The following is a 24,421-nucleotide window of genomic DNA, read 5'->3' as shown; positions in this document are numbered from 1 at the left end:
GCTCCTGCTTTCTTATGCGGCTTCATGTCGCTGTGAATTTGAATTGTGTGTCTGCTTGTGCCCTGCAATTGACTGGCGATTAGTCCAGGGTCTACCCCACCTCTCGCCCAAAGTCAGTCGGGAGAGACTCACCCTCAACCTGAATGAGGACAAGCATTGCAAACAAAATGGATGGATGGATGGATAAAACTTTGCCTATTTCTTTTGTTAGACTATACAAATACAGATCTGTCATTCTCCTCTCTAGGAGCACTGGAAATATGACGCTTTCAGTGCGTTCAAAGATGCAGAGGGCCACATTTATGGCCGCGGCTCGCAGGACATGAAATGTGTGACAATACAGTGAGTATAACAAGCCTCTCTTCTACACAATAAACAGAATCCATATTCTTCTTCTGTTCTTGTAAACTATGAGAACAATGCATCCTGCAGACTTCCTGTTCAGACTTGTCTTCTCTGTGCAGGTACATTCAGGCTGTTAGACGGCTAAAAGCCGAGGGCCAGACATTGTTGCGGACTGTGCACTTAATGTTTGTTCCTGGTAAGTGATTCCATAACGTCTTCCCTTGGATTTAGTTCAGCCCTCCAATTAGACTTATTCAAACTACTCGATTGACACTTTTCTCATTATTGTGGTTTGTCCTACATGTAGCTCCAGTTGAAACTTAAACTCAGATAACTGCATATTTGCTGTAGGTTAATGTCTCCAGTAGTACTTTTTTTTTTTTCTTCTGGTGGTTTGAACCAGTAAAAAAAAAAGGTGTGTGAACAACTGCCACAATCAAAAGATAATCAATGTTTAATTGACACTTAAAACAAATCAATTTTGCAATGTTTAAAACTGTGGTAGCAGTTTCCAGTGGAATACACATACGGCACATCATGTGTTTGTGAAGTAATCATGAGATGACACCTCTTAGCGGGGACGCAGTGGAGTTCAATCCCAATACAATGCAACAAAAATTAAAGGAGTAAGCAGTGGTGGACAGACCCTCAAAATAATCATCAGACTTTTAAACCCATGTTAGGTGTAGTCAAAACACTTGATAATTTAGTATCACTGACATATTTAGGGGGCACATTTTTTTCAAACTTTCCATGTGGCGCTAGTGAGTATGTTTTGTGGGGTCGTGTTCGGGACCCCTAAAACACATACGTGTACATACAATGTTGAGGCCCCCACTCCATAGGAGATGAATTCAACTGAATAATAATAAACCGCCAGGTTCTCGTACCCTCATGGTAACCACATAATATGAATTGTCTTCAAATGAAAAGCGTTTAAATTTGACCATTTTGATGGTTATTTCTTTTGGTGTTGTAGATGAAGAGGTTGGAGGGGAGAAAGGCATGGAAACATTTGTGAGGCATCCAGAGTTCCAGAAATTAAACATTGGCTTTGCCCTGGATGAAGGTAAATGGATAACACAGTAAACAATACAATCTTAAACTCTATGAGAGTGCTCAGTTATCTATTTGAAACAAACCGGTCAGTGTGTCACGGTGGTGCTGAATTTCGGCACGTAGGTTTGTGCTGTCAGTTCCCCCTGGTACTTTTTTTTTTTTTTTTTTTTTTTTATCTTTGATCTTAAATCATCTTTCTATCTATGCTAGTTGTAGTTTTAGTATTTGAACCCAATGACATTTTACTATTATTATTGTGAGCTCAATGGTTTCCCCACTCTTGAAAAATTTGTGCTTTCAACGAAACGTATTGTATAAGTGAACTCTATTACTACTATTACATGCAGTGATATACTGTATGACTACATTATGAAAGACACTGACCCAATTTTCAATTTGTAACACCCACTCCCTTAGTACCGTTGAAATACTTGATTAAATGACTATATGAAGTGTATATTGTAAGAGATAATTAAAGCAACTTGTTTGCCGTAGGCTACATAACCAATTTCAGTCTCCCATTAAGCCAAATGGCTTTATCACAAAACAATTTAAAATGTGATGTAATAATCATTAAAAAAGCTTCCTTCCCTTTTATCCTTAGCCTCCAACTCGTTCCCATTATTCCGTTATTATTGCTCTTCTTCTCGGATTTTATTGTCAGCTAATTTAAAAATGATATGATATGATGTAGATGATGAGAACATCCATCTCTATTATAATAATTACAAAAAAAAGTTTAAGAAACGTAAGCTTTTAAAAAAAAATAATAATAATTTCTATCAGAAATAAACATGCATCAATTAAATAGGGCAGAGGGTGCAATGGACAGGCGCTACTGGGCGGTTCTGATACTCTGAGGAAGTGCTTGGTCCAGTTGTACAGTGCTGTTGCTGTAGATCTATTAATAGTACACTACTAGTTTATAGTTTATACTCCATATGTGCTCTTTAGGTCTGGCCAACCCCGGTAATGCATTCACTGTCTTTTATGGGGAAAGGAATCCCTGGTGTGAGTATAAAATTAAACCTTATTAATCAAAAGGAATAATATCAACTTGATCAAGTTGATGTTAACGCAAAACAGTGTTTCGTTGTCCTCTTTCCAGGGATTACCATCCACTGTCCGGGCAGTCCCGGTCATGGCTCGAGGTTTGTGGAGAACACGGCGGCTGAGAAGTTGGTGGGTTTCTTGAGTTTTGTGTTGCTGTTTGTCTGAACAAACGAGCACATCGCTGGTCCTTTGTCTCTTTCTTACAGCGCCACATCATCAACTCTTTCCTGGGTTTCAGAGAGAAGGAGAAACACAGGTGAGAGTGGAAGAATATTTCATTTTGTGGTTATACTTGCGGTACTCATCGTTACCGCTTAATTTCTACTGTAGAGTGAACCCACTTTCGTCACTGGAGATACATTCTATACCCCCCCCGCTATAGCTGAAAATGTTTAATAAAGAGATCATATTAAAAACAAATAATACTTTTGCAAACATCTTCTTTTATTTTTGGAAAACAATGATCGACATTTTTGTTTAATTCATCACTGTTTTTCCATTTAATTTTGATAATCTTTAATGTCCTTTTATCTGGTTTGCATGGTATTTTTTAGGGATGAAAGGGAACCGTTAATAATTGATTAATCTGTCGATTGTAATTATTTTTTTCGATTAATTGATGATTTGGATTAAAAAATGTTTTAAAATTTGCATCCCTTTATTTAAAAACAGGACTTTATTTCAAATTGACAGTGCAGAAAATGTACAAACATAAATTGATTACGATTCAATTACTGGTTTTGTTCCATAACTAAAATAAGCAAAAATGTAGATCATTGTTTTCTAAAGTTAAAAAAAAAAGATTTTTGAAAATGTCTTGTTTTGATGCAACACAAAGATAATCAGTCTACTTTATTATGATAATATAATTATTATTTACTCTTGAGAGTCTGAACTCAAGAGGATTTGAAGTTCAACAAGGTCTTCTGAACGATTAATTGATACGATAAATTGACAATCGATTAGTTGTCGAATAATCATTGCACCTCTAATTGCCATTCATTTCTATGGGGAAAAATGATTTCAGAAAATCAAACGTTTTGAGTTACGAGCGTGGTCACAGAACAAATTAAACTCATTATTCAAGGTACCACTGTTACGGTACTGTAAGTACAAAAAAGGATCGCTATAAACCAAGATAGACAAGTAGATACTTTCCACAAAAAAATCTGTCATGTAGCGGGGCCGTGGTAGGTGAACCGTGATATAGCGGTAGAACACTGTACTTCAATGGTCCGAAATGAAAAGGAGTTGGTGTGCCGTTTAGTGTATCATCCTCAGTATTTTGGTCAATTCCAGGCTAAACACCAGCCAGTGTTTCACGCTCGGTGATGTCACCACAGTGAATATGACTATGGTGAAAGGGGGTGTGGCCTACAATGTCATTCCAGCTGAAATGGACGTTAGCTTTGACCTGAGGATCCCGCCAACAGTAAATCTACAGGTGAGTGGTTACGTATGCTGGTGGAGTTGTGTTATTGTTCCACTTCAAATGAATACTCACCTTGCTTTTCCACATCAGGAATTTGAGAAGGTGATTAAGGGGTGGTGTAAGGAAGCAGGCGATGATGTCACGTATGACTTTGCTCAGGTTAGCGCTTGCCCCTGCTCAGATTTATTACTGCTGCTGCTTGAGGGGTCAGTTGACTGTTATTATTTTGTGCAGAAACACATGAACCAGAACATTACGTCCACGCAAGAGAGCGATCCCTGGTGGAGTGCCTTCACTCAAGCCTGCAGAGAAATGTGAGTTTTATTTTCACCCCAACACATCCCCGCCTGGCTCACACCCTTTGTACACACACACACACACACACACACACACACAATATACGACCAGCAAACACACTATTATAACACTTTGAAATTACTCATGTTAATGTCAGGCAAGATCAGCCCTTTTAAAGGTGTACCTCAGGAATTTAATTACTTTTAGGTACCCCTTTCCCTGAGACCTTTAATCTAGTCATTCATCTTGGAAAACACACCTGGAAATTCACAATTAGCCTCATTTGTCTGGATTCGTTAACAATGTTGAGGAGATTTAAACTGGACTTCTATTTAATGTTTCCCTGTTTGCGATCATTTTTTTTAAATCAAACTTTTAAAGGGCATTTTTACATTACCTGTCATCTGTTTTTACTTGGAATCTTTTTTGCGCTAACCTGAGCAAAGTCATACGTGACATCATCGCCTATCAGCCATACCAAACAAAACAGTGGAGCCTCTAATGTTGAACACAATCTGTTCCCATTTGTTTGGATTTAGAAATGTTCTCATAGAAAAGGTATGAATAAGTGTCACAAAAAGCCACAAAACTCATCTGCAGGGATGAGGTGTCATGTGCTTCCACAAACTGCAATATTTAGATGGATAGATACTTTATTCATCCCATGAGGGAAATTAAATAATTCCTCCCTACCACACCTCTGTGGTTGGTACATCAATGGTTGGGTGCCAAAAAGCGGTATGATCTATCTAGGCACCTTCATAACCTACCCAAAATACAGTTGGTAAAATTTGACCCTTGTTATCGTGTGTTGAAAATGTTGCTCTGCAGGGATATGACTCTGGAAAAGGAAATATTTCCTGCTGCTACAGATAGCCGTTTCATCCGAGCTGTGAGTATTTACCTTCTGTCTTTTGACTGTTCTACCAAAGTTTTATTTTTTATTTTTTTACTGTCACTTTTTGTCAACTGCTTGTACTGTATTTCTTTTAGGTGGGGATTCCTGCCATTGGTTTCTCCCCGATGAACCAGACGCCCATCCTGCTGCACGACCACAATGAATATCTGAACGAGCGCATCTTCCTGAAAGGCATCGACGTGTACACGAAGCTCATCCCAGCTCTCGCCAACGTACCCGCCTCTCCAGATGAGGCCTAAGTACTCACTTTTCATGATTACCAAAGAATAATAATCATGTCTCCATGACAAGACCACAAATTATGCCTTTGGCCACACTGATTGTTTTAATAATTCTCAGGTTGTAAGTTAATTTTTGGGGGGTTTTGTTTTGTTTTGTTTTTAAGACACCCTCACTCTTAGTGTGCATGTATATAGTCTTAAAAGACACATCTGCCATGGCGATTTGGCTGTCTGATTGTAGCTAAACTCATTTTACACTGATAACTACTGGCAATTCACAAACAATTTTTGAATTAACTTTTCACCGCTATCATTTTATTGACTAAATTGCATTTTAATAAATATATTTGATCACAATGGTCACATGTGTATGTTTTTTTAATCTTTCACTCTGACATGAACTTGGACCGAGGTTCCTGACAGCCTGCAGCTTCGACATTTAACCTCCAGCCAGCCGTCTGCTTCAAGGACAGGCTATAAATCAGTGATATTTAGCAAATGTCATGTACATTATCATTTAAAACATCTTAATGTGTGCCCAGAATTAATTATTTGAGTGATCCTCTATAAAGATATTATATTATTTGTACTTAAAGGTCAGTTGTAGTTAACTTTTTAGTTCAATACATTTGCATTTAATGAATAACTTTAAAAAAAAAAAAATTTTTTAAACATGCAATAGATTTTTATTGTAAGTGAATCATTAAGCACATTTATTATTATTTTTTTAAATTTAAGTGCAGCGTTATTGTTCAAACCATGCATAATAATACACTGGCTTACAATAATAAACAATACTAGATTTTAGGAATACATTTTGTATAAAATTAAATAATAAATAAAAATTTTTCAGGAATACTTGGGGCTACTACACCACTGTATTTTCATGTTGGTCATGATGGTGGTACTTGAAGGGCAAAAAAAGTGAGTACTTGGTGTAAAATGTTTGAGAATGCAATTTTACCCTTCCTATAACTAGAAAGTAAGATAATTGAAAAAATAAGGTATTGGATAACCAAAAGTACTTAAGTGATTTATGCTTATTCTTGCTTATGTTTAGAAATGTCAAAAAAAATTATTTTAAGAAGTTGTCTCACAGACATTTTATCGCGTTTAGTATTTTATGTTAGCGTTTAGTATGTACATTCATTGATATGGCTTCTGCAGCTGTGCCCTGCGACTGACTGACGACCAGTTCAGGGTGTAGTCTGCCTTTCGCCCGAAGTCAGCTGGGGTAGGCTCCGGCGCCCCACGACCCTAACCAGGATAAGCGGTGTTGAAAATGGATGGATGGACTTCTGTAGCTTCTTACCTTCTCTTTATTGTTTCAATAAATCCATCCACCCATTTTCCGAGCCGCTTCTCCTCACTAAGGTTGCGGGCGTGCTGGAGCCTATCCCAGCTATCATTGGGCAGGAGGCGGGGTACACCCTGAACTGGTTGCCAGCCAATCGCAGGGCTCATACAAACGAACAACATTCGCACTCACATTGCAATTCAAATTTAAAGTAAATGGCCCTACTCACCTTTAGGGGCAAAATACACTTAGCCCTTACGGCTACTTTAATAGACAAACATTAGTTTATCAAAGCTTGTGGCTGTATAGCCTTAGTGGTGCTGTGTTGCATTGCTGTAAATCGCCAAACTTGAAATTTGGTTCTTATCCAATGGGGTGAAAATTGAGGTACACTAAGTGAGTGAGAAATTTCCCCTTTTCCACCCCATTTTATTTGCAAGGCTGTTTACATGACGTGCATGTTGTTCGCACTCAGTTCAGCTCCCTTTGGAGATCTCGTCCAATTAACTGTTTTTTTTGCCTCTCCAAGGGGGACTGGCAGGAAGGTTGTGCAGTCAGTAATTAGTCTTAGCTCTCCCCAGGACATGACAGCTGTATTAACACATGGGGTCCGCCAGGGACGTGACTTAAAGCAGAACCCACATCTGCTCTGCCCTAAGCGGACGAAAGATAGGTGCAGTTATGAATATATAAAAATACATTTTAATTCTCTCACTGGAGCATGATGTCACCTTTAGTGTAACACACGTTGGTGTATTGTACAGCCAGGGGTCACCAACCTTTTTTGAAACTGACAGCTACTTCTTGGGCACTCATTAATGCGAAGGGTTAGCAATTTAATACACACTTCTGAAACAAAAACAAATTTGTTCAAATGACCTTTAATTATCCTATTCTTGATAATTATTGATCTCCATGAAGGCATTGATCATAACATTGATCATGTTAATGATCCCACACAATCATGAGCAATGACGTAACAAGGACGGAAACCGATTAATATCAATCTCTGCAAGTCTCTACATTTCCAAATTTTCACTTCTACAACATTCCTAGGAAATCGCAATGTCCCATCACTAGTGAGCTATTTTTAGAACAGGCCCACGGGCTACTCATGTGGTCCTTATGGGGGCTACTTGGTGACTGCGGGCAACATGTTGGTGACCGCTGGGGATTTGTTTGCCTTTTGTCATAAAGCAATAGTTCAAATCTTTTGCTCGTTCCATAAAGAGGCTCCGCCCTCTCCCTCCTCCTCTAGTCATGTCAGGTAAGCCTCAGGAGTCAGGTCAGCTCAACACTTCTGAGGTTGTATTCATGAGAATTTTGTAGTATTAACGCACGGTAACAGTAGAAAATAGACAATGGAATGCTCTAAAATTACATTCTTTTAATGGAAAAAATAGACACATTTTGGTCGAATTTTCCAATTTGTTTTTTTTCCACGCCTCATTTGTTCTCCTGCTGGTGTTTGCGTGAAGATGCATAAAATATCCAGTTATATTTTTGCATATAGTGACACACCAGTACACTGGGGATACAAAATATATATAATTGAGGTATATGTTTGTTATAATGAAAGAATTAGAAAAATAATATAAAACCTAAGTAAGGTGTGTTTACTTTTAACTTGTACTATGTCTTCTTCTTTCTGTCTTCATTCAGAGTGTAAATCTTCTAAGTGAGTGGCATTTCTTTCCACTGGGATCGCCTGCTGTGCAAAAACACCATACATTCTGTATGTAATGTCATGCACTCACATTTAACTGTCCAGCCTTCTACTTTACATAGATAAATGTATCCGTATGCATCAATGAATATTAAGTTCACAGTACAAAAAAAAATGTTTTGAATTTGTCAATTTTGAACTTGCATGCATGTCTTTAACATAGAATAAAGGCTGCAAGCAGTTTAGATAAGCCAGAAGCAGAACTGTGCTACTGTGCATGCATCAACGATAACAACGTTACATCACAGCTAGTTAGGAGACTAGGGGGAGTATTTAGTTTGTACAACTAAAAGATTGTAAGACTGTTACCAATCGTGCTGAAAATTTTACTGTTATTAATATGATTCCTATTCCCTCCCTTGGCTAGAAAGTGTAAGCCTAAAGGTTCTCACTTGGATTCCTTTTTTTAATGTAGTGTTTTACATTTGATCATTTATTTCCCTTCGTTTTTTTTGCGCATACAGAAGAAGAAAACGTAAAATGTCTGGCCAATACTCAAAAGTGTTACATCATAGCGAGGTCTTGCAGGGTTATTTCCACGCTCTGTTTGTGCTGATTCTGCATGGTTCGAGAGATCCCAGCCTCTGTACCACAATATTTCACTTATCTAGTAATAAGGCAGCCGAACCTCTGTCAGGCCGGCGATTGCTGCCATCTAATCTATATTCATGAACACCGTAGAAGCTTATAAATATTGTTCTTTCAATAGAAAATTCATGAATACAAGCAATGTGAAGACAGGCATTTTTCTTATTGGTTTTTATTGTCTTTGGCAGTCAACAAACGTGACAAAGCTGCTTTGAATTATTGAACATAGTCTATTATATATTTAACTGTAATTGAATAAAGATGGTTTGATGCAGGGGTGTCAAACTTATTTTAGTTCGCCGGCCACATTCACCCCAATTTGATCTCAAGGGGGCCGGATCACAATATTTTTGGCTTAAAAATCGATAACAACTATTCAAAAGTTTGCTATTTCTTAGGTTCAAATGATTAGTACTAAAAAGTACTTTCAGAAAATATTCACATGTATTGATTATTATGTTTCTGCAATTCATATAAGCAATCTTTACATTTTTTACAAAAACTGTTTCAACAGTATTATGAATCTGTGAGCGTGCACCATGCACTTAATCATCCTTTGTAAATGTATGCATAAAAATACAAATTGTGGTCGTGGATGAAAAAACAAATGTTCCACCCAACCTACCTCTTTTGAACTGATGCTGTTGACTGAAGTTTTGTAATAATCAATGTTTTAAAATATTTCTACAGGAGGTATTTATTTTCACTGTGCTGTAGTGTGCTCCTGAAACTTGACATCGTTTGTCCTTCATAAGTGGATCAATGTCCTTTATGTTTCAGCAGTGCGCCCCCCAGTGGACAAATATTAGCAACAACTGTTACTTTATTGAACAACTGCATGAATGTATTCTCCATCCTGAGGGGCCGGATTGGACCCCTTGAGGGGCCGGTTCCGGGCCGCAGGCCATGTGTTTGATTATTATTATTTTTGTGAGAGCATGAACTTTGCTGCTCTTTTATACTGAAGCCACATGCGCATACTGTACTTTATGATGCAAGAAGGTTGATGTATACGCTGAAGCCAAAGATCATCCTTGTGGGAGTACGCCTGTTGTTGGCGTACTAATGGTTGCAGGTTTTTGACTGATTTGGCTGTTAGTCAGTGTTTGCTTTATTTTTGACTGTCCACCATCATCTCCCACAATCACACTATTTTTACTCTTGAAAGCGAAACAAAGCATTACAGTAAAATCATTAAGTGCTGCGCAATATACTGTACATCAGTATCATATACAAAGTTACACCGTATTAAAAAGTGTAAGTATGAGCATAACCTTTCAAAATCTCAGACAAACTAATAGATCGTACCACAAGGTGGAATAATACGTCATGTTTGAGACTACAGCAGAATGGCACATGACCAGAGAGAGCCAATCATAAGCGACCGCTTTCGGAGGAGGAAGTGATATGAAAAAGAAAAATTCCAATCATTTTGTAATTAAATCATGTAATTTAGTTACATGTAATTAGTTACTCCTCAACACCGATTGCAACTCTGTGAGGAGGCGGGTTAGACCCGGCGTTGTTAATTTCGTGGAATGGCGTGCCCCAGCGGATATGAATAAGGAAGTTTTGCGCTGCTGTGGGCGTGAACACAGCTGACTTCGATCCTGTCCAATCAAATTAGCACCTCTCATTCTATTTAAATGAGGTGCACTGACAGTCTTTGGAATGGCGGAATAAAAAAACAGATTTGCTCGAGTCCGGATGGTTGAAGCAAGCAAATTGTTTATAAGGAACTTGAAGTAGACCTCCAATGGCGGATGATGTAAAGTTGTCTAGGGGGTGGGGGATCACAGATCTGCGCCGTGGACACTTTGACATTGTTCGTTGGTTGATCGTTCGTACGACCCGTGCCAGCCAGTGGGATAATTAAAAAATATAATAATGATGATAATAATAATAAAGCATTCAATGGGTTGATTTCTACAATGAGGCCCGTTGTTTACATAGGCCTATTTATGAATGAAATATGTCTGTCATATGTCTGTCAACCACACACGTCCACGGACTTTGCATATCTGTCTGCCTATGTGGCCCGATCAAATTCACCAAAATCGCGTTAGACCAGCTGTCTACCTTGCACCAAAAGTTAGACATGGTCTTAGCAGGTGTAAGTTTAGACCGACTTCAGCCACCAAATAGTCTCATGCACCAGGTGGATGTCAAAGGACCCAGCTTGGCCAGACCTGTCTGCCAAATTGGCAAACACGCGCATCGAGTCTTGCGCTTGCACAAAAATCAAGATACAGTACGCCAGATTTGGAGCTCTGACGCAGTTCCGCGGTCTATGTAAATAGAGCTCATCGAAGCTGAAATCTGATTGGATAGAAAATGATCAACATTCATAGCAGTGCAGCCAAGAGAAACGCTATGAAATGAAGAGAATCGACTGGGAATACATTCTTACAATTTTCATGTTTTAAATCTAGGTCAGGGCTTTTGATATTGTTTGGGCCATGCAGCAGAGAAAGTCTTACTGGCCTCTGATGGCCCACAGCTGGAAATCCCATTCAATATATATTAACCACAATAATAAACATATTGTTCAGTTTTTACTTCCCTGAAAGTGTCAATCATATATGAGCTCTGTTACCTTCTGTAAAGGACTTTTTTTTTTTTTTTTTTTTTTTTAATATAAATATTATACACTGCTCTTACAATGGATCTGATTATGAAAGTAGGAAGAATAGCTTTAGATTCCCCCATGCGGTATTTAATTGTGTTGCGTTCACAGACTTCTAGCCGTTCCTTGCAGCTCTCCTATGAAAAAATAAAATATCCCAATTTATGCAAACCCCACGTGGCCCTGTAGTTATAAATAAAGCATCAACCTGATGCTTCGCTGTTGCCTGGTGAACGTGAACGCGCCCTCGTCCATCCAGTGAGGAGAGAGTGTGTCGTGGACGCGCCGGCCTGCGTGCGCGCGCGCGTGTGTGTCGGAGGAGGAGGTGGTGTGTATGTGGGAGCAGGACCAAAGACTCTGCAGTGTCTTGGCAGCTGCATTTACACTGTAGTGCATCTCCCACCGCCCGTGATGCCTTCACGGCCAAAGATCTTCCTCCTCCCCCGCGTCCACTTGTGAAGACGCGGAGATGAACTCGCCCGCAAACTGAGCCGGACACCCGGACCTCGTCCCCTCCTCCTCCTCCTTGCTCGCTTCCTCCCTTTTGCTTCTTCCTCGCATCCCCTCATCCAGCCGTCACTTGAATGGAAGATGGCGAGGGGCGAGAGGCGTTTCAGCGACGTGCGCTTGGTATCTCTGCAGATCATCTTGATGCTCGGCGGCGCGGCGTGGCCTGGTTCCGAGGGACTCACCTTCCCACAGCAGTACACGTAAGTGGACGACGTGGAGCAACTCGGGAGCTCGTCCGCCTCACTGACACAAAACGCAAGCCTGGCTGTGTAATGAGGATGTTATGTAATATGTTCATGGTGGTGGTGGTGATGGCATCAATGTGTGTGAGTGTGAGAGGGACTGGTCTTGCATTTCAAACACGGACACATCCAATCAGCCTGAACACTTTAATTGCATTCCCCACACTTGTAGCAGCAGTGCAAAACGTCGCATTTATTCCAATTTCACTGCGAGAAGTTTCATGTCATTCAACTTGATAGGTGAAGTATAGACAGATGTTTTGAGTACTTTTCATCGGCATCCAACCCTCCATGGGCCAGAATTTGATTCCGAGGCCAATAATATTGATTCTTGATGATTCATTGTTAACTTCCCCCTTGAGGGATTATAAGCCATCCATCCGTTTTCTTCGGTTCAGGGTCCCGACAGGACCCGGAGCCCATCCCAGCTGACTTCATGCAAAAGATGGACGCTATAAGAAGAATAGACAAGGGTTGATTTACACAACATTCCAAGTGATAAAGCACAACGTTGTTGTTGCTGTTGGCTGTTTGTTGGAGGTCAGAGGGGCCGTAGGCGCAGAATGGCAGCCAAACGTCCGTCAGACGAGTAGCTTACCACCGCCAGGCTTTTTTAAGTACAGTACGTTTTCTTATGTACAACCCAAATTCCAATGAAGTTGGGATGTTGTGTTCAACATAAATAGAAAACAGAATACAGTGATCTGCGAATCATGTGCGATCTATATCTAATTGAATACACTACAAAGACAAGATATTTAATGTTCAAACTGACACACTTTATTGTTTTTAGCAAATAATCATTAACTTTTATGGCTGCAACACATTCCAAAAAAGCTGGGACAGGGTCATGTTTACCACTGTGTTACATCACCTTTTCTTTCAACAACATTTAATAAACGTTTGGGAACTGAGGACACTAATTGTTGAAGCTTTGTAGGTGGAATTATTTCCCATTCTTGCTTGATGTACAGCTTCAGCTGTTCAACAGTCCGGGGTCTCTGTTGTCGTATTTTACGCTTCATAATGCGCCACACGGCGGCACGGTGGCCGACTGGTTAGAGCATCAGCCTCACAGTTCTGAGGTGCGGGGTTCAATCCCCGTCCCCGCCTGTGTAGAGTTTGCATGTTCTCCCCGTGCCTGCGTGGGTTTTCTCCGGGCACTCCGGTTTCCTCCCACATCCCAAAAACATGCGTTAATTGGAGACTCTAAATTGCCTGTAGGCATGACTGTGAGTGCAAATGGTTGTTTGTTTCTATGTGCCCTGCGATTGGCTGGCAACCAGTTCAGGGTGTACCCCGCCTCCTGCCCGATGACAGCTGGGATAGGCTCCAGCACGCCCGCGACCCTACTGAGGAGAAGCGACTCAGAAAATGGATGGATGGATGGATAATGCGCCACACATTTTCAATCTGAGACAGGTCTAGACTGCAGGCAGGCCAATCTAGTACCCGCACTCTTTTGCTACAAAGCCACGCTGTTGTTACACGTGCAGAATGTGGTTTGGCATTGTCTTGCTGAAATAAGCAGGGGGGTCCATGAAAAAGACGTTGCTTGGATGGCAGCATAAGTTTCTCCAAAACCTGTATGTACCTTTTAGCGCTAATGGTGCCTTCACAGATGTGTAAGTTACCCATGCCATTGGCACTAACACAACCCCATACCATCACAGATGCTGGCTTTTGAACTTTGCGTCCATAACAGTCCGGATTGTTCTTTTCCCCTTTGGCCCGGAGGACACGTCAGACCACAGAACACTTTTCCAGTTTGCATCAGTCCATTTTAGATGAGCTTGGGCCCAGAGAACCTGGCAGCGTTTCTGGATCTTGTTAATAAATGGCTTTTGCTTTGCATAGTGGAGTTTCAAGTTACAGTTCGGCGCTACATCCGTAAGTGCATTTACTGACATTGGTTTTCTGAAGTGTTCCTGAACCCATGTGGTTATATCCTTTACACATTGATGTCGGTTTTTGATGCAGTGCCGCCTGAGGGATCGAAGGTCACGGGCCGTCAATGTTGTTTTTCGGCCTTGCCGCTTACATGTAGTGATTTCTCCAGATTTTTTTGAACCCTTTGGGACCGTAGATGATGAAGTCCCTAATTTCCTTGCAATTGTACATTGAGGAACATTGACCTTAAACTGTTCGACTATTTTCTCACGTACTTGTTTACAAAGAGGTGAACCTCGCCCCATCTTCGCTTGTGAATGACTGAGCAATTCAGGGAAGCTCCTTTTATACCCAATCATGACACCCACCTGTTCCCAATTAGCCTGTTCACCTGTGAGATGTTCCAAACAGGAGTTTGATGAGCATTCCTCAACTTTCTCACTCTTTTTTTCCACCTGTCTCAGCTTTTTTGGGACGTGTTGCAGCCATAAAATTCTAAGTTAATGATTATTCGCTAAAAACAATAGTTTATCAGTTTGAACATTAAATATATTGTGTTTGTTGTGTATTCAATTAAATATAGGTTGAACATGATTTGCAAATCATTGTATTCTGTTTTTATGTATGTTTAACACAACGTCCCAACTTCATTGGAATTGGGATTGTAGTTTACTTTTAAGTACAATACAGCATTTTGCGTTTAGATTTGAAAAATTGTCTTTTTATTAACTTAAATTTGTACTGAACTTTAAGGTGCAATACAGTACATTTGAATGGAATCAATATTTACTGTCAGAAAATATGTTTCGAAGCACAGTGGCAATGTTTAAACTGTATATTGTTACAGTGCCTTACAATAATAAATGATACTAGATATGTTTTAAGAATATAACCTCTGCCTCATTTTGATGATTGATGATTTTGGATATGGTGGTACTTTGTATTTTTTAACGTGATACTTGCTTTAAAAAGTTTGACAACCACAGATTCAAGCCTAAGAAAAAATGGCAACAGCAAGAACAACAAAGTGCAAGAAGAAATAACATCACATTGGGTTATATAAAAATAACTTGGAAAAAAATAAAGACAAAAACACAGTATTAAATTGGTGTAAATTTGAAAATGCCAATACAGTGGTGCCTTGAGAGCTAGATGCGCGTCAGTCACTCGTAGGTAGCGCTCAGTTTCAAAAAGGTTGGCGAGCCCTGGTCTATGGCATACTACGATCATCTTGAACGTGACAAAATAACAAAATGCCGTTTACAGCTGTAGACTGCTGGAAAAGCATGACAGTAGATCTAAAAAGCACTTTAAAAGGCGTTAAATGCAACCGTGGAAAATATGCGTGTGACTATGTAAGCAAGGCAGCTCAAGTGTGACCACTTTCCTTCGTTCTTCACATCAATGCGATGCTTTGAACTAGTAACCTTTTACCTCTTGCTGGTATAGTACAGCTGGTCCTCAGCTTGAGCATTACTGTCACCCCCTGCCTCCAATGGTCTGCAATCAGGCTCGTCTGAGGGAGAAAAGCCAGATGGTCCACTCATCTCCTGACCATTCGTAGTTGGAGAGTAGGGGCACGTTTGTAATTCTAGTTTTTGAGCCTGGGGTTTGTGAGTGTGTTGATTTCATGATCAATGGAATCATTTCAAACAGGTGCCCTGCTTGTTCCTCCCCTTCCTATTCTTGCTCCTCATGAACACTTATTTTTCTGCTGAGTGCTTGGAAATGGCTTGCTTGGCCCTTTAAGCCTTGCTCTGTCTTTGCTTGTAATCTCAATGAAGCAGAGTAGCCACGCTAAAGAACGGCATCCATTTCCAATTAAGAAGGAATACTGCAACATAGAGGATTAGTCCTTGTAAAATCCAACTCCTGCTCAGATAGATAGATAGATAGATAGATAGATAGATAGATGGATAGATAGATAGATAGATAGATAGATAGATAGATAGATAGATAGATAGATAGTTAGTTAGTTAGTTAGTTAGTTAGTTAGTTAGTTAGTTAGTTTGTTTGTTTGTTTGTTTGTTTCCCTAACAGTCAGACACCATTGTAGTTTTTGTAGTATTTGCATTTTTCTTTTTGTATTTTAGGACAATGGGTATTCTCTGTAAAAGGAACTGTGATTTCAGACTTTACATTTTTTCTCCCAAATGGTTTCTAAGGCTAGTAACTGTTAATAAGGAGTGTAATGCAGCGTGAGGAACAATTTGAGTCCCTGTAAAGTGAAAATAAATGTCTTCAACATTTGACACGCCACAGAGAGGAGTGTTGTTAACAACCCTACCAAATTTGAATGATTCAAAAGTAGGTAGTTATATAAAATAAGGCTTCAAAATGGTAAAAATAAAATAGTTGTCAAGTCGGACTTTTATTAAATATATATATATACATATTTATATATATATATTTAAGAAAAGTTATATATATATATATCCCACCTCCTCGCTATTCCACCTTACTCTGCATGACGTGCATGCTCACAGCCCCCAACGGGGCACTCTAAAGTGGCTACGCCAGTAGATTATATGAAAGAAAGATGTGTTGAGTACTACATATTTCCCATTCTTCGAGTTTTTCAGCAATTATCTTCCAACATGTATAGTGCATTTAGAAACAAATCTCTGGATTTACTTGACAGGGTCGATAAGTATTTCCGGCGTGTCTCATACAAACAGAAATACTGGCAACAATTCTTTATTGCTCTGTTAGGATTACAATGACTGTTTTTTCTTTTGTAACACATGTACAGCTTGGAGACATACAGTACATGCACCTTGGAAAAACTGGAAGAACTACAAATCGTTGCATTGGAGTCCAATAATTAGCCGGAGTGAAAAAATTACAGCACCCGAAGGGACAGAAATTGACTTTTATTTCTTGCAGTGGAGAATCGAGGACGAAGCAGTAGATGATAACGATGTGCATGAGAGCAGAGCTTTACTTATTTAATGAATCATTAGACAGTGATTAGTTCATCAATATCTGGGAATCGACCGCTGACTTTGCGTTTCATCATTTATTCCTCATTAACGCTGAAGCAGCTGCGCTGAACAGCAACTACTCTTTTATTTATTCACGTTGACATTACTGACTCTTTTTGTGACACCCCCCGCCATGGTATTGATTCATTTGATTACCATTAACTCTCCACTCTTCAGTGTTCACATACACAGTGGACCACACGACACTGTTCAAACTGTTCCAGCTACTTTAAAAAATATCATAAAAAATATTTGTAAGGGCATGTTGTATTACTGTATGGCTACTGTTTTATTTTATTTCACATTATTTCTCAAAGTGGAACTGAAATTGTCATTTGAGCTGAAAATAGATTGTGTGTGTGTCTATGTGGATTCTGATGCAGTTTTGGACAAAATCCTTAACTTGATTACTGAAATCACGACGGAAATTTGCGTTAAAGGTTACACACACCTGTTCAAAGGCCAGGCTTTTCTGATATACTGTGTAAGACATGAGACCAAGCTAGATCATTAAAAATAAAAAGTGAAATAAGAGACATTTTAGAGAGAGTAAGTAAAAATACAGACATACTACAAATACATACAAAACACATAGACCTAAAAAGGATAAACACACTTGCAATTACTTCATCCATCCATCCATTTTCTGAGCCGCTTCTCCTCACAAGGGTCGCGGGAGTGCTGGAGCCCATCCAAGCTATCATCGGGGCAGGAGGCGGGGTACACCCTGAACTGGTCACCAGCCAATCGCAGGGCACATACAAACAAACAACCATTCGCACTCACATTCACACCTATGGGCAATTCAGAGTCTTCAATTTACATACCATACATGTTTTTGGGATGTGGGAGGAAACCGGAGTGCCCGGAGAAAACCCACGCAGGCAAGGGGAGAACATGCAAACTCCACACAGGCGGGGCCGGGATTTGAACCCCGGTGCTCAGAACTGTGAGGCAGACGCTCTAACCAGTCGTTCACCGTTCCGCCGCAATTACTTCATGTTTGTATTATTTAAAAGGCACACTGCTGTTGAAAACTTGTCAGGAAAAGCCTATGAGAACAGCTTAACTTTATTTCGGGTTAATCAGAGGCACTTTATTTGGTGGCAGGTGTGTGCAGACTCCCATTTAAACATGAGCTTGAATGTGATTTGTTAATTTGGAACACAACCACATACCAAGTTTTAAAAGGGTGTGCACACTTGAGCAACTACATTATTTCAGTTGTTTATTTTTACTTCCCCTCTTGAGAGGTTTCTTTTTTTTCAACTGAATAGTACAATTTGTTGGTTACAATTGTAGTGGAAAAGGTTTTGAAATGACCTTGGTTTCTTTTTGTACATATATGAAAAACTGACATTTTATGAGGGATGTGTAGACTTTTTTAAATCCACTGCAAGGAGTCATTAACAAGAACACCACACGGCATTAAACAATTCTGTCCCCTGCAGCTAAGCTAGCTACATGCCTACAACTGTGCTGTGAGGAACCATTAGCGCTGACTTTATGCATATTTTATTTTCAAGGCTGGAGCAAATCTCACATAAGGCAATTTTGGGTATGTATTTTAGCTCTTATATCAGAAAAGGAGAGGCCGGATGTTCCAAGTCTCTGCCCAAGGGATTTGGCCATCTTTAGTACAATAATGGCTGTCGCAAGTTGTGTTCGTTGCTATGGACTCGCAAATCCTCCGATTGTGACTGTGCATCAATACTTAAAAAGGTACAAAGGCTTAACAATAAATACATTGACATATACCTAGAGAAAATGTTGTCTTCAACCAAAGATGCCTGTTTTTGAGAGAACACGCAAATGCCACACAGGAGGGCCTGAGCAGAGAATGGAACCCAGGATATCATGACTGTGAGGAAACAGAAATAAGTATAGTCCTCTAATCTATACATTTCAAGAACATTTGCTTTCGTAGCTAACTATGTAAATCTTCCTGCCAATTTGTGTTCAAAAGGGTTGTGATCGAGCTTTTGATCTTTTTATTTTCTTTTTTCTTTCTTTTTGCGATCTTCTAAAAATAAACAAACAGGCAGAGAAGGCACATCAACCGATCATTTTTTTTCTGTGGTGAATGAAATGTGTTTTGTAATCGAAAGCCCTTTTACTTAACGATGCAGTATGCGCCCTCAGTTGGGTTTAAAAATGCTCTGACACTTGCGGGGGCTTTTGCATTGACATTCAAGTAAAGAGATATTTTCATCAAGGTCTCTAATTTTAGAGGAACTGACGCTCATTTGTTAAATAATGCTTTACGTAAATATCTTTCTTTTTTAAATAGTGCTTGTGTTGGCAGTCCTCCATTATCACATACAGTAAACTGGCTGTTCTCTCACAGCCACTTCAAAACTCAAATTGTTGTTACCATATCACGCTGCTCTTGCAAAAATGGCATTTTGCACAAGAATTGCAACCAAAAGGAGCGGCGACAGCAGGAATGTGAAAAACTGGCAGATGTCCACTCTTACTGGCACAGGAGTTTGGACTTCAAATTTCCATTTGTCTGGTCATAAATTCGAACTGTAAAAGACACATTTTTATGTTAATTGAGGTAAATGATCAGCAACTAAAATAATAGTAATTTAATTTAATGAATATACAGTGGAACCTCCATTCTCCAATGTCTCATAGGAAATCATGGAAATAGATTTTTCTTTTTTTCCAATGTCAAACCATTGCCATCATAGCACCTTTTTTTTTTTTAACTGTACAGGAAATGTTTTAAATCATTTTCAAACTGTCATACACTGTACAAATGTAAAAACTGTTAACGGCTGTACCGCTTATGCTGGGAGGTGAGTCGCTTCACATCAAGACTAAAAGCAGCTGACTTGACTCTGGTGTATGTTGTGCTCTTCTTTTTTTTCAAATAAATAATTTCTTTACAAATATTATACTGTGCAGCCAGGGCTGTGCGTACCGCTTTCCAACATCGCATGTTTCATTGCTTGCTCGATGGTAGTTTGACCGCTTGTGCAGAAAAGTTCTCTGACTTGTTGGGCCATTCAAATTTTGAGCTTCCATCTTCTTCAAAACTAAAACGCTTGACCGAACTTCATACCACTTGTATTAAATTACAGTTGCTCCAAAAATATCATATACAAAGCCACATTGTTAATTTGAAACACTGAACTACTGAATTACTATATAAAGTACCTTGCAAAAGAGCTATGAGCCATTTTCACAGAAGTCAATATGACTTAAAAGGGGTTGCATCATCAATCATCATCATCATCATCATCATCATCATTATTATTACATTTTGACTGACTAGTCCTGTCAGATCCTATCCATTCCAACAAGGGGTGGGGGGCACAGGAAGTGCCAAGCGCAGTGATAGGGGACACTGCCCCCCGTCCCCGAGAATCGTCACTGGCCCAACCCTCAAAATCATACTGGTGTCTGTCTGTTCCCCATCCTCCATTAACCAGGAAGTAGCCTGCTAACTATAACAAAGAGATGGACAAACAAACCCAAATGCAAAACTCCATTAATTGATTTCACATTTATTAATAGTTCATCCTTAGTGGAGCTCTGCGCTCTACTTAGTGGCATTCGAGTTTTCATGATCATTAAGGTGTTACTTCAAAAGCTGATGTAATGGTAGCCAAAGACTTTTGCACCGTACTTTATGCATAGCAACGTGAAAGCCAGTTATATTGTATGAACGTTTTGATGCAAACACAGGTAATAGAGTTCGAGTATAAGTCCAGAGCAGAAACTATGTACGTTGCAGTCAGACTATGTTGTTTTTTTCTGCAGGATAATTCACTGGGCGAGGCGCATCGAGCAGGAGATTGACAGAGTCTTTCAGCACATCAGTGGAGCTCAGCAGCTGAAAGGGGTGAGAGTCAGACTCATCTCATCTCATCTCATACTCTCTCTCTCTCTCTCTCTCTCTCTCTCTCTCTCTCTATATATATATATATATATATATATATATATATATATACATATATATGTAAGTGCAAATCACAGGTGCATAATGACACGACAGCAACCTTTTAGTCCTTTTTCCTTCAGATGGTCTTAGCGGAACAATAAACACCCGTTAATAGAATAATGTTGCACTTTGCTTGAACAGACAAACATCCTTTGTAATTGCTTAAAAAGATTCTGCTGTTTTAAAAATGCAATATTTTACCAATTTTGCATAGTCACTCCTCCAAAGGAAAGAGGAAGAAGAAGGGTTTACGTGACAGCTACTGTATAGTAATCCAATCACATATCGTAATCATAATTTCAGAACCTGAGGTAATCCTTTGATGCAAACTGATAGTTCATCTCGTGGGGTCGTCCGTGGTCCATCTTCCCGAATAAGTGTTGTAGAAAAACTATGAAAAGCCTTGGAAAAACCCAAACACAGCCATGAAATTACAATTTTCAACGATCACGTAATTTCTTTCAGTGATTACGGTGCAAGACTAAGCCCGTATTTGCTGCCTGGGATCCGTATGAAGTAATTATTATATTTAGATGAAACATTGGTGTCAGCTGGGCTGGAAGAGGCTGCAGTCCTGGCAACATGGAGCGCAGATCACGTGAGTGGGGGCAAGAGAGGCGTGCTCGGGGAAGATGTGTTGGAGCGTGGGCACATGTCCTCTCTGTTTGTGTCACAGCCGAGCAGATGGTCAGCCTGCGGCCTGCACTAAAGCCTGGATGAGAAATGCAATTGTTCATTCAAACCTCATTAATTCCTCCGTGGTCACGTTGATGCAGACAATGATGAGGAGGAGGTTGAAGAAACAACACACAAACCCCAATTCCAATGAAGTTGTGACGTTGTGTAAAACGTAAATGAAAACAGAATACAATGATTTGCAAATCCTTTGCAACCTATATTCAATTGAATACACTAGAAAGACAAGATATTTAATTTTGAAACTGATAAACTATTGTTTTTAGCAAATAATCATTAACTTAGAATTTTATGGCTGCAACACGTTCCAAAAAAACCTTGGACAGGAGCATGTTTCCCACCGTGTTACATCACCTTTCTTTTGAACAACACTAAATATGCATTTGGGAAGTGAGGACACTAATTGCTGAAGCTTTGTAGGGGGAATTATTTCCCATTCTTGCTTGATGTACGACTTCACTTGGTCAACAGTCCAGAGTCTCTGTTGTCATATTTTGCACTCTATAATGCGCCGCATATTTTGACGATGATGTTTCGGACTGTAGATGATGAAATCCCTAAATTCCTTGCAATTGTACATTGGGAAACATTCTTCTTAAACTTTTGGACTATTTGCTCACGCAGTTGTTCACAAACTGGTGAACCTCGCCCCACAACTAAGCCTTTCAGGGATGCTCCTTTTATACCAAATCGTGACACTCACCTGTTTCCAAACAAAGAAAACAACAACAACATTCATCACTTTGAAAATTAAATATCTTGTCTTTGTAGTGTATTCAATTGAATATAGGTTGAAAAAAGGATTTACAAATCATTGTATTATTTTTTTTAGTTGCTTTTTAGACAATGTTCCAACTTCTTTGGAATTGGGGTTTGTAGAATCTGCAGTAATGTGATTCCTCTGTGACAACTGCCACAAAGAATGTGTGTGAAAAGACTATGCACATGAAAAGCAGCAACTGTGCCCCTGTGCCTATTGAATTTGAAGTATAAAGAGGCTTTGTGGTGCAAATCCTTGGTCTTTAATGCTAAAGTGGATGTTTTAATAAATAATAGAATGTACTAGGTGCCAGTGTTGCTCTTATCCTGTGAAAATGCTTTGTAGATATACAATGAAGAAAGAAGACGCTTTAGTCTGGTAAAGAATCAGCCTCGAAAGATAGTGGAGAAGGTGGCTTCAGATATCGAGAAACTTCTGGCTAAGAAGCGCAAAGCTCTCGAAGTAAGTCACTTCCTGACTCACAATCGCTGACTTTGAGTCTCCCCCCCCCCCCCCCCAAATAAAATATAAGCATTGTGACATATTATTAAAAGAAAAAAGTTGAGGATATCATGCTATTTCGATCTTCAGATTTATTCATATTTCTCGATTCATTCCGCAAATAATGTTTTAACGCTTTTTACTGGGAGATTGGTTTTCATCTGGTTATGTACATATTATGTTTCCACAGAGGTTAGCCAGTGAGGCTGAACGGCTCCAGCTAGAGCATCCCTGGCAGGATGGCATCAAGGTAAATTTGATTCACACTAAACAGTATAGTATATGTTGTATATTCAATATGTTTGGTTCTGACCAAAGGCCACTCTTCGCAGTTTCCATAAGATAGTCCACTGCTTGTCAAATGTTTTACAGCAAGTACCATCTTAAAAAAAAAAAAATACTGTAATTTTTTTCATTTCCTTGTCATCATCGGTTGATATTTGCATTAAGGGACTCTTTTGCTACCACTCGAGGAAGCCCGTGTGCCACTAGTGGTAGCCGTACCACACTTTGAAAATCACTGAGCTCATCCATCCATCCATTTTCTGAGCCGCTTATCCTCACAAGGGGCGGGGGAGTGCTGGAGCCCATCCCAGCTATCATCGGGCGGGAGGCGGGGTACACCCTGAACTGGTTGCCAGCCAATCGCAGGCAGGGCACATATAAACAAACAACCATTCGCACTCACATTCACACCTACGGGCAATTTAGAGTCTTCAATTAACCTAGCATGCATGTTTTTGGGATGTGGGAGGAAACCGGAGTGCCCGGAGAAAACTCACACAGGCACAGAGAGAACATGCAAACTCCACACAGGCGGGGCCGGGGATTGAACCCGGGTCCTCAGAACTGTGAGGCAGATGGTCTAACCAGTCGGTCACTGTGCCGCCTCACTGAGCTCATCCGCCTCACTGGCAGTGTTGACCAGCTAAGCTACTGTAGGTAAACATTTTCAGGTTTCCTATGAAAGAAGAAAACCCCCATCAAAACCCCATGAAGGTATGCTGTGTGTGTCCCGTTCGTTTGGTAGGAGTCTGGCAAACATTTCAAAAATCTTCAACTAGAATAGTTGAATAATACCACAAGGTTCATGTGATGCAATTCAGATTTTATTCTCTCAAGTGGCACAATTTGGGTATAATAATAATGATATATTTTTTAAAAATGTATGGAATCGGATCTCTTCAGATCCGGGTTTTGGCCTCTTGGCCCCTTGGTTTTATGTGAATAAAAATCCGTGAGGTTTTAGACATGCGGCAGTTTAAAAACACGATTGGATATATCATGTCAATGCAAGCTCAGCTTTATCAAAATACACTGATG

General features: G+C 39.7%; 2 protein-coding genes across 2 annotated transcripts in view; both read left to right on the top strand.

Moving 5' to 3' along the window:
• LOC133408646 (aminoacylase-1A-like) overlaps positions 1-5,683 on the top strand; it is an 11,377-nt gene extending 5,694 nt beyond the window's left edge. Inside the window, exons 4-14 of the mRNA XM_061687760.1 lie at positions 248-342; positions 465-541; positions 1,325-1,414; positions 2,359-2,415; positions 2,513-2,586; positions 2,664-2,713; positions 3,757-3,901; positions 3,980-4,048; positions 4,124-4,203; positions 5,018-5,078; positions 5,180-5,683. Coding sequence (XP_061543744.1) covers positions 248-342; positions 465-541; positions 1,325-1,414; positions 2,359-2,415; positions 2,513-2,586; positions 2,664-2,713; positions 3,757-3,901; positions 3,980-4,048; positions 4,124-4,203; positions 5,018-5,078; positions 5,180-5,344 — 963 coding nt within the window. The 3' untranslated portion in view covers positions 5,345-5,683. The remainder of the gene's footprint in view (positions 1-247; positions 343-464; positions 542-1,324; positions 1,415-2,358; positions 2,416-2,512; positions 2,587-2,663; positions 2,714-3,756; positions 3,902-3,979; positions 4,049-4,123; positions 4,204-5,017; positions 5,079-5,179) is intronic.
• Positions 5,684-11,881: 6,198 nt separating this feature from the next.
• LOC133408985 (voltage-dependent calcium channel subunit alpha-2/delta-2-like) overlaps positions 11,882-24,421 on the top strand; it is a 30,673-nt gene continuing 18,133 nt past the window's right edge. The window contains exons 1-4 of the mRNA XM_061688440.1: positions 11,882-12,273; positions 20,961-21,042; positions 22,943-23,059; positions 23,289-23,348. Of these exons, the coding sequence (XP_061544424.1) occupies positions 12,155-12,273; positions 20,961-21,042; positions 22,943-23,059; positions 23,289-23,348 (378 nt within the window). The 5' untranslated portion in view covers positions 11,882-12,154. The remainder of the gene's footprint in view (positions 12,274-20,960; positions 21,043-22,942; positions 23,060-23,288; positions 23,349-24,421) is intronic.

This window comes from Phycodurus eques, chromosome 10 (genome assembly GCF_024500275.1).
Source record: "Phycodurus eques isolate BA_2022a chromosome 10, UOR_Pequ_1.1, whole genome shotgun sequence".
Classification (NCBI taxonomy): domain Eukaryota; kingdom Metazoa; phylum Chordata; class Actinopteri; order Syngnathiformes; family Syngnathidae; genus Phycodurus; species Phycodurus eques.
Note: the sequence above shows the minus strand (reverse complement) of the source record. Positions and strands in the feature narration are given on the sequence as shown.